The sequence below is a fragment of the Pangasianodon hypophthalmus genome, chromosome 6, assembly GCF_027358585.1.
Source record: "Pangasianodon hypophthalmus isolate fPanHyp1 chromosome 6, fPanHyp1.pri, whole genome shotgun sequence".
Classification (NCBI taxonomy): Eukaryota; Metazoa; Chordata; class Actinopteri; order Siluriformes; family Pangasiidae; genus Pangasianodon; species Pangasianodon hypophthalmus.
In genome coordinates, this window is record NC_069715.1 from 2,897,770 (window position 1) to 2,916,878 (window position 19,109).

A 19,109-nucleotide genomic window follows, 5' to 3' on the forward strand; every position below is an offset into this window, starting at 1 on the left:
GCTGAAAGCCGTACACACTCGCACAGCGTTAACACAGCCTCTGGAGTGGGCTACTACACCCACGTGTTTTAGCCAAAACGTGTCCCTTCCTTTCCGCTGAGGATAGAGTGTGTGATACAAATCGCTGTTTCCACGTGGTGTTAAAAGCTCCTCGGTTAATAACGTGTGGATCCAGGCGGAGTGTGTGTTAACCGTCCGTACCCATACGCAAGACACAAGAACCGAGAACGCCCTCAAAGACACGAGCGTCTACCGACAACGCCGCCACCTACTGGACACCAGGGTTCCACGCTCACGTCACCGGAGCTGGAGAACATCCCCAGAGGTCAGGACGGGAAATCATAAAACCGCGAGTGGCTGTTTACGGGAATCACGCAGATAGTACAGCGAGTCAAACCATAACGCGAATCTGATCTGAACCAGGACCTGATTACTCCCCTGGTCTTCCAAACACCACGCTACAGTCCACTGGCTTAAAGCACTGATTTTACACCAATGATCAGGTCAATCAGAGCATCTACATGTCTCTTAATCCACATCTTCTTCACCATGTGGTGCATGATAGTGAGATAAACACCACAGTCGAGAGAAAAAAACACAGCAAACGAGAGAAAGAAAACACTGCAGTCAATATAAACTAAACACCGTAGTCGAAAAAAAGAAAAGGCCCTAATCAAAAAAAAAAAAAAAAAACACTGCAATCGAGAGAAAAAAACACAGCAAACGAGAGAAAGAAAACACTGCAATCGAGAGAAAAAACCCTCCTCAGTCAAGAGAAAGAAAACAGCACAGTTAAAAGTGTTGAAAGAAAGAAAGAAAGAAAGACTGCAGCTGAAAGTGTTGAAAAAATACTTCAGTTGAAAGAAAGAAAGAAGGAAAGAAAGAAAGAAAGCATAGATTAGAAATCATAAAAATCAAGAAAAAAAAGACTAGAAATCATAGAATGAAAGAAAGCGTAGAAAGACTACAAAAGAAAGAAAAAAAGAAAGAAGATTCTGTCCTCCTCATAAGCAATGTCTCCTCTGACGCCTCTGTTTTACTAAAGCTCCGCCCCTCTGTGTGTCACTCTGACGTAACCTCTGAGTAGCGCTTAAGTCTGTGGTTACGTCTGAGGCCTGAAGTGTTAACTGATCTCTTAACTCAGAATACTTAGTGGTCTTGGAATTACGAGGATCTAACTCGAGAGAGACAGATAGAGAGAACAGCAATAATGTTATCTACGATATTTGCTTTCTTGTGTGCTAAAAGTGCTTGGACATTGGAAAACCCGTGAGAAGTGTAGAGCAGGACCATCGAGTGTTCGGATATTTTACGTAAAATCCATCTCCTTTAGTGTGTTTATTTGTGACGTGATGTAAAGCAGCTGTCGAAACGCCACGTCACAGATTCGGTAACTCCATTAGTGACTCACTCGGGGAGTTTCTGCCGTTATCACACTGCTGAAGTACACGGACACGTGCGTGGGATGAATAATAAAAATAACTTCAGATAATATCGAGTCATCAGAGGATCTTGTGCACGAGCATGTTCTCACTGTACTGTAAGACTAATGATCAGTTGTGTAATGGAAAAACACTCAGCTGAAGCCTCCACACATCAGAATATCGTCCAGGTGACGTGATGTTGTATATTTCATTACACTGCACTTTTATTTGCATCTCATCTGACTTCCTGTTTGTTCCATTTCTTTTGTTCGTGTGTTGAAATAAAATGTTTCCTGTTCTTGTGAAAATGTCCACTGTGATCTTTAAAGTTAGAAAGTTAGCTCATCTATAAATGCTTTTTTTTTTTATTTACAGTGTTACAACATTACACAATATGATATTGTGATAAAAGCAGTCCCTTTAGCAAACTGGGTTTAATATATTCAAAAGTAATGGCACCCAAGTGGCTAGGAACCAACGGGGCAGAACTAGAGGTGCTCTGTGGGTGGGAGGGGCTTACTCTCTCTCCTGTCAATCACAGCGACACTAGCCGTTTGTGGCCGTCTGTGAGGTCATGTATGCGGAAGAGGGCGGAGAGCGAGTATGTTAGGCTGCCCTGTGACTCAGCAGTTTGAAACAATGTGGTTGGATGGCTTCACGTGTCTCTGAGGAAGCATGTGTCAGTCTTCACCCTCGCCAGTATGATAGGAGAGAGCTGGCTGAGGGAGGGAACTGGGTCACAAACAAATTTGGGGAGAAAGATTGGCAGGGGTGGTTTAAAAAAAAAAAAAAAAGAAAAAGTAATGGCTCTTGAAAAAGTCATGAATCTTGCATGCACAGCCATAAATATCGGTACAACCTCATGAAACCAGACAGATCAGACATGACAGGCTGCACTTAATCCTTCTAATCTCACGCAAGTTAAAAAAAAAAAAAAAAAATACTCAACATTTTCAGTCAAACTGTCTAAATCTTCCCAAAGCTGTCATTCCAACTAAGCGCTGTTCTTCAGAGGTCTGAGAAAGTCCTGTGCTGGGCCTGGTGGAAGGACTGAGTCCTCCATATGCGCACGTGAGATTCATCCCGTGAGCCTGGCTTAATGTTGTCAAAACACATGAAGCGAGCAGCGGCGATGTGGAGATGAGGGCAGAAGAACAAACCAATGAACAGGATAAACCCAGAGGTGGAATCATGTAAAAATATTCCCCGCATGATAGCTACACGACTCAATCACTACGTTTTCCAAAAGAATAAACAACTGTGTCATGTTGTTATAGGAAAATAATCAATGACAGTGGTTTTTAAATGAAATTGTCTTGGATGCTGGTTGAATCTTTTTGAATCTTTTACCACTAGAGGGAAAAAAAAAGCTAAATGATTATGAATTGTATGAATGTGAATATATGAAAATGTATGACCAATTTGTTACTTTAAAACCATTTTACCTTAAAATTCGTTACCTGAAAAATTTGTTAGCTAAAAATTACAGAAAAAAATTATCGATTTGCTACTTAAAAAGGTTTACCTTTATATGTTTACCTTTTTATATTTTGACGTAAAAACATTTAATATGAATTTGTTACCATTACCAAAAAAAATAAATTAGGGACCTCTACATAGGAATTGAGTTTGTGAGTTTGTTGCTAAATAAGCTCTACAGCCTCGAGTCAATCATGGCTCGGTATGCAAATGATTAAAGATGGCGTGACAAATGGAAATTTTTGTTCCTAGGTGAATTTAAATACGTTAAAAAGTAACCCAATGTGGTTTAGAAATGGAATTTCAAGCGCACCACATTTCCATTGACGGTATAAATAACTTTTTTTTTTCCCCCACTGTGTATGATGTTATTGATACATCATCCCACTCCCAGTGCAGTCCAGTTTCACTCTCGAGCAGCGAAGCAACGTCAGCTCTGGTGATCATGTAGGAAAAGTATCTGCGTATCTGCAGTAAGTGCATGATCTCTGATTAACAAACACTGAGCAGAATATGTGACAACGATAAATCGTGGAAATGAAACTCACCTAGCACCAAGAATATCCTTCTTAGCCAGTCCAATCCCAGCGATGACTTTTACTCTTAAGATCCTGCTTTCGTCCTGTTGGAGGAAAAAAAAAAAACACCAACAATAAGCCACAAGAGGATGCAGTAAACTTCCTGAAACGTGTGGCAGCAATCCAAGTTATCAGGTTTCTCAGTCAGCGAACTGTGCGAGTGTAAAGTGGTAATTACTCGCACCGTGACTCGTAATCACATGACCCGAGTGAACAGAGGGCGAGAAAGTGACAATGAGCTGACGTTTCTCAAAATAACACACTAGTAAACTATTTAAATAATATACACGTTCATTTCCTTTAAATATAACGCTGTTATCACAAAACAGATAAAACAATGCAAATGATCTCTCAGTAGTGGATGATTTCATTATGATCCATCACTGATATTGTGGTAAAAATTATATCAAATACTTTTATACCGCAGCATTGTTGAGCAAATTCTGGATTCTGATTGGTCAGAAGGTTACTCAACTCACGGGTTTATATATTAATGTGCTTGTTCTAATACGTTATCGTTTCTATAGTAACCGATCATTCCCAGGCACTTGTACGGATTTAAAAGCGTAAGTAATGGTTGATATGGTGACGTTACCAACAAGGAGAAGTGCATGTTCACCAGACTGATTAAGAAGGAGTCACTCTTTTACAGGAGTGACGCTGGATTCACTGCAGGTGGTGTGTGAACAAATGGTAGCCTGTACATCACACACACCGGCTAAACAGAGAAGCTCCTTCAGTAACAGATCAATACACCGGCGCTGTACTAAAGAGCGTCATGCCAAGTCATTCAGTCACTCAGAGCAGCACAGACCCCTCCACTGTCCATCCAGAACCTCGACCACAACGCACACGTGCTGACTATTCCACTACTATTATTATTATTATTATTATTATTATTATTATTACTTGTAGTTTTTGTAGTAATAGTAGTAGCGTTGGTGCTACTGTTACCGCTATTATTATTATTATTATTATTATTGTTATTATTATTGTTATTATTAGAGGTGGCACTGATATGAAACCCAAGTGCAGTACTGGGCCAGTAACACTTTATTATATTTGGCATGTAAGAGAAATACCAACAAAAAAATTGTGTTTTTTAGCTATGCATTATTTTTTTTTTTTTTTAAAGTGCTTCCAAAAATACAAAATTAAATTTTAATCATTTTAATGCTTAGCTAAAGAAGAAGAAGAAAAAAAACTAGGTATAAATGTCAGCTGATACTCCAGATATTATTACTGAAAAAGATACAGTGGCATCACGCCGTGGCTAATTATTATTATAATCACTATTACCATTGTTGTTGTTAATAATAATAATAATAATAATAATAATCATCATCATCATTATTAGGATTATTATTATTGTTGTTATCATCATCATTATTATAATCATTATTAATATTAATATTATTATTGTTGTTATTATCATTATCATCATCATCAGCATTATTATTAATATTATCATTATTGTAATCATCATTAATGCCATTACTACTACTGTTGTTTTTATTATTATTATCATTATTACTACTATTAATATTATTGTTGTTATACTCATTATTATTATTACTATTATTATCATCGTTATCACTATTAATATGATTGTTATAACCATCATCATCATCACTATATAATTATTATTATTATTATCATCACTATTATTATTATTATCATCATCATCACCATCATTATTATTATTATTATTATTATTATTACCTCCTCTATCCCACGCCATCCTTTTTGATTCGACTCATTTACACTTTCTTGCACACCTGACCAACATTTAAGTGTCTTGTTTACATTATTTTTGCTGGTATATTTGTATAGAGACAAGTTCTAAAAGTTTACAGTATCTCCCTATCTCTCTGTCTCTCTATCTCTCTATCTGTCTGTCTGTGGTCTGGGAGAGTGAGCATTAGTAAGTGCACTCTTCCTTCAGGGTCAGCTGCAGAAGCCTGGTCAGGAACAGAGTGTTTCTCTGAGCTGGAGTGCAGGATCAGAGCTGGAAGCCAGTGTGTAGAGAGCAGAAGTGAAGGAGTTAAAAAGGAAGAGCTCCATCCATCCATCCATCCATCCATCACACCTCCTTCCACCAGCTCATATGAAGCAAGTTGTTAAGTTTGTGTCCCCTCACTGTTGCTAAGCAGCTGAATTTCTGGACTAAACTGAGCTGATTTATGCCACAGCACAGGTGAAATGATGATGATGATGATGATGATGATGATAGTAACATGTCGGTTACAGTGTAACATTCAGCTGATGTTCTTTACCTCGTCGACATGAAGTCCTCGGATTTCTGGTACAAGTGCAGCCATGTTGTTATTATTCATATCCTGATATCCGCAGCAAAAGTACAAAGTAAGCCGCAGGAAGCGCTGTAGCTTGTGGAAGTGGAGCTCCTGCTGTAGCTCAGGCTCAGGCTGGGGCTTCAATCACCAGACGTGTCGTAGTAACAACGCTGCCATCTTCTTCTTCTTCCCGTCCACTTCCTTCCGCTCGCCACGCCCACTTCACTTAACCACGCCCCTTTCCTCATACCACGCGCGCTCCGTAGGGTTGCCAGTTTGCATTCTTTTCATTCCTCCAACCAAACTTTTGTTTTTCAAAGGTTTTTTCCAAGTCTATCCAGTCTGAGCTAATGTATTACAATATCCATCAGCACACTTACTCTCCTGCCTAAATTCTTCCTTCATAAATGTAAATGGAGTAATAAATATCCTGCATGTCCTAGTGCTTGAATTTTGTTTATTGGTCCTGCTGTTTGTAAATCAGAAAACAGAAGGTGTTGATTAGTTTTCTAGAACAGCAGCTCTGACAGTAGTGCAGCTGCACATCACAGGTTTGTATTAATTCACTCTTTCTGATAGGTTATTGTGTCTAGAGTGATAACTTACACAGGGACCTGTACTGTATACACTAATAATACACAGATGAAGAGGTAAGGTGTGGCCTGCGTATGCTGAGGTATGGCATGAGTATGAAGAAGTATGGCATGAGTATGATGTAATATGCCACTGTTGGGCCCTTGAGCAAGGCCCTTAACCCTCTCTGCTCATGGGGCGCTGTATCATGGCTGACCCAGTGCACTGACCCCAGGTTCCTAACAAGTGACAAATAAATGCTTCTTCCTCTTCTTTTTCTAATATGGAATGCATATGATTAGATATGGCATGAGTATAACAAGGAATGGCTTAGACATAATGTAATATGGTATGACAAGGTATTGCGTCTGTATGATGTCATATGGCGGCGTATGACGAGGTATGGCATCTGTATGATGTCATATGGCGGCGTATGACGAAGTATGGCGTCTGTATGATGTAATATGGCGGGGTATGACGATGTATGGCGTCTGTATGATGTAATATGGCGGCGTATGACGAAGTATGGCGTCTGTATGATGTAATATGGCGGGGTATATCGAGGTATGGCATCTGTATGATGTAATATGGCGGCGTATGACGAGGTATGGCATCTATATGATGTCATATGGCGGCGTATGACGAAGTATGGCGTCTGTATGATGTAATATGGCGGCGTATGACGATGTATGGCGTCTGTATGATGTAATATGGCGGCGTATGACAAAGTATGGCATCTGTATGATGTAATATGGCGGGGTATGACGATGTATTGCGTCTGTATGATGTAATATGGTATGACAAGGTATTGCGTCTGTATGATGTCATATGGCGGCGTATGACGAGGTATGGCATCTGTATGATGTCATATGGCGGTGTGTGACGAGGTACGGCGTCTGTATGATGTCATATGGCGGCGTATGACGAAGTATGGCGTCTGTATGATGTAATATGGCGGGGTATGACGATGTATGGCGTCTGTATGATGTAATATGGCGGCGTATGACGAAGTACGGCTTCTGTATGATGTAATATGGCGGGGTATGACGATGTATGGCGTCTGTATGATGTAATATGGCGGCGTATGACGAGGTATGGCATCTGTATGATGTAATATGGCGGGGTATATCGAGGTATGGCGTCTGTATGATGTAATATGGCGGCGTATGACGAGGTATGGCGTCTGTATGATGTAATATGGCGGCGTATGACGAAGTATGGCGTCTGTATGATGTAATATGGCAGCGTATGACGAGGTATGGCGTCTGTATGATGTAATATGGCAGCGTATGACGAGGTATGGCGTCTGTATGATGTAATATGGCAGCGTATGACGAGGTATGGCGTCTGTATGATGTAATATGGCAGCGTATGACGAAGTATGGCGTCTGTATGATGTAATATGGCGGGGTATATCGAGGTATGGCATCTGTATGATGTCATATGGCGGCGTATGACGAGGTATGGCATCTGTATGATGTCATATGGCGGCGTATGACGAAGTATGGCGTCTGTATGATGTAATATGGCGGCGTATGACGAAGTATGGCATCTGTATGATGTAATATGGCGGGGTATGACGATGTATTGCGTCTGTATGATGTAATATGGTATGACAAGGTATTGCGTCTGTATGATGTCATATGGCGGCGTATGACGAGGTATGGCATCTGTATGATGTCATATGGCGGCGTATGACGAAGTATGGCGTCTGTATGATGTAATATGGCGGGGTATGACGATGTATGGCGTCTGTATGATGTAATATGGCGGCGTATGACGAGGTATGGCGTCTGTATGATGTAATATGGCGGGGTATATCAAGGTATGGCATCTGTATGATGTAATATGGCGGCGTATGACGAGGTATGGCATCTGTATGATGTCATATGGCGGCGTGTGACGAGGTACGGCGTCTGTATGATGTCATATGGCGGCGTATGACGAGGTATGGCGTCTGTATGATGTAATATGGCGGCGTATGACGAAGTATGGCGTCTGTATGATGTAATATGGCGGGGTATATCGAGGTATGGCATCTGTATGATGTAATATGGCGGCGTATGACGAGGTATGGCATCTGTATGATGTCATATGGCGGCGTGTGACGAGGTACGGCGTCTGTATGATGTCATATGGCGGCGTATGACGAGGTATGGCGTCTGTATGATGTAATATGGCGGCGTGTGACGAGGTACGGCGTCTGTATGATGTAATATGGCGGCGTGTGACGAGGTACGGCGTCTGTATGATGTAATATGGCGGGGTATGACGAGGTATGGCATCTGTATGATGTTATATGGCGGCGTATGATGAGGTATGGCGTCAGTATGATGTTATATGGCGGCGTGTGACGAGGTATGGCATTTGTATGATGTCATGTGGCGTGCGTATGATGAGGTTAGGCATCTGTATGATGTTATATGGCGCGCATATGACGAGGTATGGCGTCTGTATGACGTTATATGGTGTGCGTATGATGAGGTATGGCGTCTGTTTGATGTCATATGGCACGCGTATGATGAGTTATGGCGTCTGTATGATGTCATATGGCGTGCATTAGACGAGCCATGGCGTCTGTATGATGTCATATGGCGCGCATATGATGAGGTATGGCGTCTGTATGATGTCATATGGCGCCCGTATGACGAGGTATGGCATCTGTATGATGTTACATGGCATGCGTATGATGAGGTATGGCGTCTGTATGATGCTATATGACGTGTATGACGAGGTATGGCGTCTGTATGATGTCATATGGCGTGCATATGACGAGGTATGGCGTCTGTATGACGTTATATGGTGTGCGTATGATGAGTTATGGCGTCTGTATGATGTCATATGGCACGCGTATGATGAGTTATGGCGTCTGTATGATGTCATATGGCGTGCATTAGACGAGCCATGGCGTCTGTATGATGTCATATGGCGCGCATATGACGAGGTATGGCGTCTGTATGACGTTATATGGTGCGCGTATGATGAGGTATGGCGTCTGTTTGATGTCATATGGCGCGCATATGACGAGGTATGGCGGCTGTATGACGTTATATGGCGTACGTATGACGAGCCATGGCGTCTGTATGATGTCATCTGGCATGCGTATGATGAGTTATGGCATCTGTATGATGTTATATGGTGCGTGTATGACGAGGTATTGCATCTGTATGATGTGATATGGTGCACATATGATGAGGTATGGTGTCTATATGATGTAATATGGCACGCATATGACGAGGTATGGCATCTGTATGTCATATGGCATGTGTATGAAGAGTTATGGTGTCTGTATGTCATATGGCATGTGTATGAAGAGTTATGGCATGTACTTGACTAGATAAATCGTGCATATGCTTTATATTAAAGCACTTGTTCTAACACGTTATTGTTTCTATAGTAACAGCTTATTTACAGGGATTTGTACGGCAGATGATGAAAAAAACATGTAGCAGTTGATATGGTGAAGTTTTCTGTAAGTAGATGTTTATATAACATTTATGGAAGGAGTCTCCAGTGTCAGTGTTTTGTAACAGTCAGAGGTAAACCTGTAAGTTTTTTTTTTTTCCCAGTCAGGGACACATTTACCTGTAAAATAAAATCCAAGGACCACCTCAGGACAGGTTTATTATATGACCATAATTCAATAATCAAATTTTTAAGTTTTTACAATAATATCAATAATCATTTCCTTATTTATCTTCAGTAAGCACTTTATCATGTTCAGGGTTGCTGTTGATCCAGAGCCAATCCCAGAATATCAACACCTAGGAACAAGTTAGCTTAGCCAGTCCACATACTGGGATGTTTTTGGGAGGAAACCAGAGAACCCGGAGGGAACCAGAGAACCCGGAGGGAACCAGAGAACCCGGAGGAACCAGAGAACCCAGAGAACCCAGAGGAAACCAGAGAACCCGGAGGAAACAAGAGAACCTGGAGGAAACAAGAGAACCTGGAGGAACCAGAGAACCTGGAGGAACCAGAGAACCCGGAGGAAACCCACACTGACAGTAACCCCAAGCTCCTGCTAATGCCAGTTGCTTCCAATAAATAATTGTTACTAAACACCAGAGTTTCCATCAAATGATTTTATAATCCATCTTCTAAAATAAAATTGTATTGTTGAATTGGAAAAAAATCTAGTGTATGTTATGCTATTTGGGGCAAAAAACGAAGGGCCATAAACTGAACTACTGACAAAATGTGTTAAGGAAGATAAATATTGAACATATAATCCCAGTTAAGTCCATTTCAGGTCCTGGCTGTAACACTACAAAATGTGGAAAAGTTCAGGGGGGGTGAATATTTATGCATATATACGTGAACACATATACATAAGGCATAGTGTCTGTGTGCATTCAGAACACTTCAGTTAACACATTTTAGTGGAGTTGTTGATGTGTTATTACACTAAACTGGTTTAATTTTATTTTGTTTTGGCTTTTGGGCCAGCCCACTTTTTACTGGACAAAGATGATGGCGCCAGCTACTGGCCAAATGTGTGTACATTAAGAAGAATCAAACCCAAGTTCCTGAGGTTCTGTAACAACATTTAATAAAATGCACTTTATTGAATGTTTATTAAAATTGAACATCAAATGTTATTAAATGTTTATTGAATGTAAGAAAAAGACAGCACTTGGAAATTATATTCTAAACTAATATAATAATATAGTAAGTTTTAATTCTGTTTATCGGCGTTATAGAAGCAAGCAGGTTGTTAGACGTTATAGCAAACTAAAAAAAAAAAAAACTCAGAATGCATAAGTACGTTTAAATCTAGTGGTGAGTCTTAGCTAAATTAAAATTCATTTCTTCTATAAATAAAATGATGAAGTATAAGTATTCATGCACCAGATGATGTGTTAATTCCATTTTTAAGTATTCAGTGTAGGTATTTTGAAAATAACTACAGTTAATAATATATTTGTAATAATATATTTATGTACGAATTGATCCACTCCCACTGAAGTGATGAAAGGAGACCAGCGATAAACGGGCTTTGGGTGTGGACCTAAAAAACAACAACAACAACAACAACAACAAAAAAGAATTACATTATATTCTATCCACTATACACATTGTACACATACATACACACATATACACACGCATACTATACATATGTATATATATATATATATATGAAATTAAGAACCTGTAACTTTCCGAAGAAGTGTGTGTAAGAAATGACACCACCTCTGTGTTCACTAATGTACAGAAATGTCAATAAATGAACTAATGTATACAAAAAGTCACATTAAAATTAACTTTAAAATGTCTGCTAACTAAAAAAGAGTTTGTGCTAGGGGAAATGTTACTTATTTCAGAGAAAAAGATAGAAATATCTGTATAACTACTGAAACTTTAGGCTATTCACTTTACCTGGTGATGGATTAAACGTGTAGCTTGTTGGTGTTATGTGAAAACTAGAAATGGTTCCAAGTAGAACCTTTAAAGAACCCTTGAAGAACACTTTCTCCCTAAATGTACTACCAGCCTCTACAGAAAAAATGCTATATTCATTTTAGAAAATGCAGGAAATAATTACACAAAATAATAATAATCCCAAATTCAGGTGAATGTATAAATATTTAGGGCGATGTATCCCTCATGGTAAGGTTGTAATGATGTATTTAATATTTTCTCACAGAGTTGCACACATCAGAAACATTATCATGTTGGATTGTAGCAGATCACAGTTGACTAATGCACCATTTTCCAGTACCTCAGTAGGACACATCCTGGTTTGATCACACAGCTATTGCTTCCGAAGCTTCTTGATTTCCAGTTCCAGCTCCCTGATTCTCACTTTGAGCTCCTCAACTTCATCCTCTAGGTTGTTCTGAGCTGCTGCTCCTCCATCCTGCATGTTTTTCATGAACTCATCATAGAGCTGATCAAAATCCTGACAGAAACGGTCAAGGTGCTCCTGAGGGCCAGACATGGAGATTTTGAAGATGTCATTTGCAGAACGTTTCCTAGTCAGCTGAAAAGACAGGTTAGTAATTCTGCTCTGAATCAACCTCATCCACTCCCCAGGGTCACTCGGCCTGAACATCACCATATGGAGTCTGTCCTGTTGATATATCCTAAAGAGAACATCTGGATTATTTTGAAGAGTCCTGCCTATGTGCGCCTTTTTTTCTGCTTCAGTCATGTCACCTGGATTAACTCCCTCATACATGTCCCTCACCCGGTTCATGTCCTGGTTCTCTGCCATGTTCTTCTTTCTCTGGTGTCCTGAGCAGCTTTCAGTGAAACTGTTCATGGAAACATGTTGCGCAAGATCCAGAGGAGGGAGGAAAGGAAAGCGAAACTTATGGCTCTAACAGGTCACGTGACCTTAAGGGGTCAAAACGGTGTTATTATTACAGGAGACAGGAGACTTTTCATAATAGTTTCCCCTTAAAAAAAAAAAAATAAAAAATCACATACAAATCACGTGATCATGAGCAATATTTGTCAAATGATTCATTAAGTGATTCGTCAAATGATTCATTACGTGATTCGTCAAATGATACATTAAGTGATTCGTCAAATGATTAATTAAGTGATTCGTCAAATGATACATTAAGTGATTCGTCAAATGACACATTAAGTGATTCGTCAAATGACACATTAAGTGATTCGTCAAATGATTAATTAAGTGATTCGTCAAATGATTCATTAAGTGATTCGCCAAATGATTCATTAAGTGGTTCGTCAAATGATTAATTAAGTGATTCGCCAAATGATTCATTAAGTGCTTCGTCACATGATTCATTAAATGATTCGTCAAATGATTCATTAAGTCATTAAGTGATTCGTCAAATGATTAATTAAGTGATTCGTCAAATGATTCATTAAGTGATTCGTCAAATGATTCATTAAGTGATTCGTCACATGATTCATTAAGTGACTTGTCAAATGATACATTAAGTGATTCATTAAGTGATTCACCAAGTGATTCATTAAGTGCATTGCGTAATCACAACAATATCGTTAATAGTAATTATGTATCTGTAATCATTTTAAAGGTACACTTTATTCACATTTCCAGGTAACAGATCCAATATCATGCTTTTCCTCTTGACCAGGCTACTGACCATGCTGTAGAGCTGACTTTACTGTCATTTCAGCCATATACAGCTAGTCAGTGCACAGTGAAATGAAACAAGGTTCCTCCAGGACCAAGGTGCTACATAAAACAACAAAAAAATCTGCTCAGATACCTTCAAAACATCATCCACTCAGCATCCACAGAAATGTACAACAACCTGCTCAAAGCTCATCCTCTCTTTACTCTGAGAAGCTAAAAATTCATAAATTGATTCAATAAATGATCCATTAAGTCCTCTTTTTGACTTGATTTACAAATAAAACACAATTCTGCTAGTTAATGAAAAACCCTAATTTGAGAAGAACCTGTAGCTATATAAAGAGCCCTAGAGGAAGAGTGTAGCAATTATAGTTAAATACTGAGGGTGGAGTAAGAAAGTGTGTGTATGAAACAACGCCACCTGTGTTCACTATTGTTTTGTTTTAATATACAGAAATATTAATAAATGAAGTAATGTATGCAATCAACTTAAAATTAAACATCAACCCACTGTCAGCTAAGAAAAAGTCCCAACCAAAGACCAGGACGAGTAAATATCAGTATAACTATTGATACTGTTTGCATTATTGGCATGATGCATTAAATGTATATTTTGTTAGCTAGGGTTCCAAGGTTCCTTAAGAACCATCGAAGCATCTTTTTTCACAAAACAACCAAACAAACAAGCAAAAAAACAAACAACAACAACAACAAAAACATTATAGCAATATTAGTTCTATAATTTATTGAAAAAATCACAAACATCCTGATATCATTTAACTTATATTAATGTTAATAACTTAATTATTAATATATATATAAAGTTATATTAATATTAATAAGTTAATATTAAAAATGTTTTTGATTGTTCATTCCTCTTGAAGAAATGGAGATGAATTTGTAAATGTTTAGACAGATTTATTCCTCTTGAAAAAGGTTGTAATGTATGTATTTTTATATTTTCTCACATAGTTACACACATCATAAACAATGATGTATTGGATTTCGATGCTTCTCCACCAACCACTGCATCTCCTCCGCCAGTATCTGATCATCTGCAGGCTCTTGTGCTGCTCCTCCACCATCCTGTGTTTCCTCGTCCAGTAATTCGAACTGTGATTATGAGATGATAGATCAGAAAGACACAAAGATGTCTTCCATGGACGCGCAGCAGCTACGTGGGGATGGCCTGAGGAAGCATGGGCCCTAAGGCTCTTCCCTTGTTGTTATGGGAAGTCCAGTTTGTCACCCAGCAGCTCCTGTCATGTGCTCAGCTGGAGTACCAGGCTGTGAGGAAGGCGGTGCTGCAATGGGTCAGCCGGTCCCTGGAGGAACATTGACAACGCTTGGGTCCAGGTTGGCTGCTGTTCATCTTCGCGTAGTAGCTCAACAACTTCTGTTGGTGATGGATGCTGGCTGAGGAGAGGGATGACGAGGGAATCCTCGAACTGATGGTGCTGGAGCGGTTCATCGCATGGCTTCCGGCAGAAACAACAGAGTGGGTCCATTGCCACTGACTGGCGTCCAGAAGCCATCCAGCTAGCAGAGGATAACCTGGTGGTGTCTGCTATGGCAGGCTGCTTTCCATTCTCTCTCTCTCACCGTCTCTCTCTCACTTTCAACAACAGCTGATGAGAGAAACATTGTGACATCAAACCCCAATGACATCAACAGCAACCTCTCCAGGGCAGGGGAGAAGGTATCACAATCCACCCTCTGAAGAAGACTTTGAGAGCAGAAATATAGAGGCCATACCACAAGATGCAAACCAATCATCATCAGTAAGACTCGGAAGACGAGATTGGAATTCACACAGAAATACAGAGATGCACCACAAAAATTCTGGAATGAAGATTAACCTCTACCAAAGTGATGGAAAGGCCAAAGCATGGAGATAGAAAGGACCTGCTCATGGGTCAAGCAATGTGGAGGTAGTGTCATGGCTTGTGCTTGCATGGCTGCTTCTGGAACAGGCTCACTAATCTTTATTGATGATGTAACTAATGATGGTAGCAACAGAATTAATTCAGAAGTCTACACAAACATTCTGTCTGCCAATTTACAGAGAAATGCATCCAATCTAATTGTTCCTCTTAGTTCCTCTAATTGGGAGGAACTTCATCATGCAGCAAGACAATGACCCAAAACACACTGCCAACACAACAAAGGACAAAGGTTTTAGACCGGCCAAGTCAATCACTAGCCCTTAAACCAACTGAGCAGCATTTCACCTCCTGAAGAGGAGACTGAAGGGAGAAACCCCCCAAAACAAACAACAACTGAAAGAAGCTGCGCTACAAGCCTGGAAGAGTAACACAATAGAAAAATGCAACAGTTTGGCGATGTCAGTGGGTCGCCGGCTTGATGCAGTTATTGCAACCAAATATTAAGTGTTATTTACTTTAATTTACTTTAAGACTATCTGTTCCTATACTTTTGTCTTCAGTGTATAGCAAAAACAGAAGAATTGGCCTTGCTGTTCCAATACTTTTGGAGGAGACTGTATGTTTAACTTTATCCACTTCCACTGCAGTGATGAAAGGAGACCAGAGAATCAGCGTCCTCGGCTTTGGACCTCAGCCTGTAATAATAAAAATAAAAAAAGCACATTTCTTTACATTTCTTCAACAGTTGAGGCCATAAATATTTGGACACTGAAGTTACTGATATTGAGCTGTCTACCACAGTATATTGGAATTGAAATTAAATAATGAATCCGAGCTCAAAGCGCAGCCTTAATCTCAGGGTATTTCCATCCAAATCAGGTGAACGGTGTAGGAATTACACTTTTTATATGTGGCCCCCCTTTTTTAAGGGACCAAAAGTAATTGGACAAAGTAACACAATCATACATTAAATCATCATTTTTAATACTGGGTTGCAAATCCTTTGCGGCACCAGACGCTGGGTTTCTTCCATGGTGAAGCTGTGCCAGGCCTTTACTGCTGCTGTTTTCACTTCCTGCTTGTTCTCAGGGCATTTTGTCTTTGATTTGTCATATCATCAATAAATTCAAGGGAACCAGTTCCACTGGCAGCTGTACACGTTCACGCCGTAAGATGAAGTGGTATGCTTCAGATCATAAGCAGTTCCTTCCCTTCTCCATTTTCTTCTCTTCCCTTCTTTCTGGTACAAATTGATCTTTGTCTCATCTGTCCATAAGATGTTGTTCCAGAACTATATGGGCTTTTTTAAAACATGTTTTTGGCAAACTCTAATCTGGTCTTCCTGTTTTTGAGGTTTAGCAATGGTGTACGTCTTGTGGCAAACTCTCTGTTTTGACTCTGGCAAAGTCTTCTCTTAAATGTTGACTTGACAGAAATACACCTACCTCCTGGAGGATGTTCTTGTTCTGGTCAACTGTTGTGAAGGTATTTTTCTTCACCTTCTGTCATCCACAACTGTTGTTTTCCATGGTCTTCTGGGCCTTTTGGTGTTCCTGAGCTCACCAGTGCAGCCTTTCTTTTGAAGAATGTATCAAAGAGCCACATGTAGTGTTGCTGCCATCTATCTGATGGATTTGTTTTGATTTTTCATCCTAATTATGGCTTGCTTCATTTGTAGTGACAGCTCTTAGGACTTCATGTTGAGAGTTAACAGCAAGAAATTCATATACCACATAAACTACATATACTTAATTTTGTATTTATTACTGTTACTACATGCTACACATGTTCACCCTTACTCTCTATGCATTTTCTCAGCTGCCGTATCATATTTTGTAGATTTTGCTCAACATATTCCCATTGGTTCTAGCCTTTTCAGACACCATGTATGTTCCTTGGTTTGTCCTTTGTTACATAGAAACTTACTACAGAGTGTTTGCCAGTTGAGAGAGCTCTAATTTAGAAAGTGAAGAACTTGTAATTATCCAAAAACACTTGAGGAAGAGTGTAGCGATCACAGTTAAATACTGCAGATAGAATAAGGAAGTGCGTGCATGAAACGACACCACCTCTGTGCTCACTATAATATTGTTGCAATGTACGGAAATATTAATAAATGTGTAATAACACACACATCATAAACAATAAATTGTTGGACTGTAACAGGTAAGCATTTACAAATGCACCACCTTCCACTACCTCAGTAGCACATGTCCTGTTTTGCACACATACCAGTCGCCTCAGAAGAATGTCGATTTCCAGTTCCAGCTCCCTGATTCTCACTCTGAGCTCCTCAATCTCAGCTGCTATGTTCCTCTGTGCTGTTCCTCCTCCATCCTGAATGTTTTCATTGACCTCATTGTAGAGCTGATCAAAATCATCACAGACACGTTTAAGTTCATCCTCAGGACCAGACATATTTATAATTGGTAAATGACCATTTACAGCACGTCTCACAGTCAGCTGAAAAGACGGCTTAGGTGGAAACCTGTTCTGGATCACCCTCATCCACTCCTCATTATTAGTCGGCATAAAGAGCAGCACATGGAGTTTTTCATGTCGATGTATTCTGAAAAGAACATCTGGATTTTTGTGAAGAGTTTTGTCTCTGTGCGCTTTTTTTTGTTTTTTAGTCATTTTACCTGGATTAACTCCCTCGTACATGTCCCTGACCCGATTCGCGTTCCTGACCCGATTCATGTTCCTGATCCGATTCATGTTCCTGACCCGATTCATGTTCCTGATCCGATTTGTGTTCCTGATCCGATTCATGTCCCTGACCCGATTCATGTTCCTGATCCGATTTGTGTTCCTGATCCGATTCATGTCCCTGATCCGATTTGTGTTCCTGATCCGATTCATGTCCCTGATCCGATTTGTGTTCCTGATCCGATTCATGTCCCTGACCCGATTCGTGTTCCTGATCCGATTCATGTTCCTGATCCGATTTGTGTTCCTGATCCGATTCATGTCCCTGACCCGATTCATGTTCCTGATCCGATTTGTGTTCCTGATCCGATTCATGTCCCTGACCCGATTTGTGTTCCTGATCCGATTCATGTCCCTGATCCGATTTGTGTTCCTGATCCGATTCATGTCCCTGACCCGATTCGTGTTCCTGATCCGATTTGTGTTCCTGATCTGATTCATGTCCCTGACCCGATTTGTGTTCCTGATCCGATTCATTTCCCTCACCGAGTTCTCTGCCATGTTTCTTCTTTCTCTTCCGCTCTGAGCAACACACTCAGCTTTCCTACTTTTAATGGAAACATATTGCGCAACTTCAGGAGGAGGGAGCAGAAGAAAAACGAAACCTTATGGATCATAAAGGCCACATGATCTTAATTAAACTTTATTCTTACAGGAGACGGTGAGACAGGAGGTGGTTATGTTATGACCCAAAACTGCACATGTGAAAGCATGAATAATATCACCATGAGAGAATATCACATGTGAAAAATAACACGGTAACAATGGAAGTTGAAAACAGATAGGTGAATCATTAAGTGATTCATCAAATGATTCAGCTGCTGTAAAGTTGGTTTAATATTAGACCTTGGTGTGATATTCGGTCTGCTGGAATGTATTTACAGTATCAGGTACAGATGAAAGAGTGCGTAAAACTACAATCACAATTTTATGCCTAAGTCTAAGATTATATTCTTTTATTTGACAGAAATGAAAGAAGAACAAACTGTCTCTCACTGTATGTAGTCGCCCTGCCACTGCTGAGTTAGGGACCGTCCTAAAACTACCTGAAAGTAGATAAGTGTGTGTGTGTGTGTGTGTGTGTGTGT

General features: G+C 39.9%; 2 protein-coding genes across 3 annotated transcripts in view; both read right to left on the minus strand.

The window, feature by feature from the left end:
* The window catches only part of nedd4a (NEDD4 E3 ubiquitin protein ligase a), a 50,524-nt gene extending 44,525 nt beyond the window's left edge, over positions 1 to 5,999 (minus strand). The window contains exons 1-2 of one of the 2 annotated variants that reach the window (XM_053234888.1): positions 5,758 to 5,999; positions 3,452 to 3,525 (exon numbers count right to left, since the gene is read on the minus strand). In XM_053234888.1, coding sequence (XP_053090863.1) covers positions 3,452 to 3,525; positions 5,758 to 5,817 — 134 coding nt within the window. In that variant the 5' untranslated portion in view covers positions 5,818 to 5,999. The remainder of the gene's footprint in view (positions 1 to 3,451; positions 3,526 to 5,757) is intronic. The other variant, XM_026927292.3, reaches the window with a different exon arrangement.
* An 8,300-nt stretch (positions 6,000 to 14,299) lies between these two features.
* On the minus strand, positions 14,300 to 18,873 carry LOC113534652 (uncharacterized protein PF3D7_1120600-like). Its single transcript, XM_026927600.3, has 2 exons — positions 17,545 to 18,873; positions 14,300 to 16,007 (listed from the first exon to the last, which is right to left on the minus strand). Exons 1-2 carry the CDS (start codon positions 18,520 to 18,522, stop codon positions 15,981 to 15,983), a joined length of 1,005 nt encoding a protein of 334 aa, XP_026783401.3. The 5' UTR covers positions 18,523 to 18,873; the 3' UTR covers positions 14,300 to 15,980.
* Positions 18,874 to 19,109: the final 236 nt, after the last annotated feature.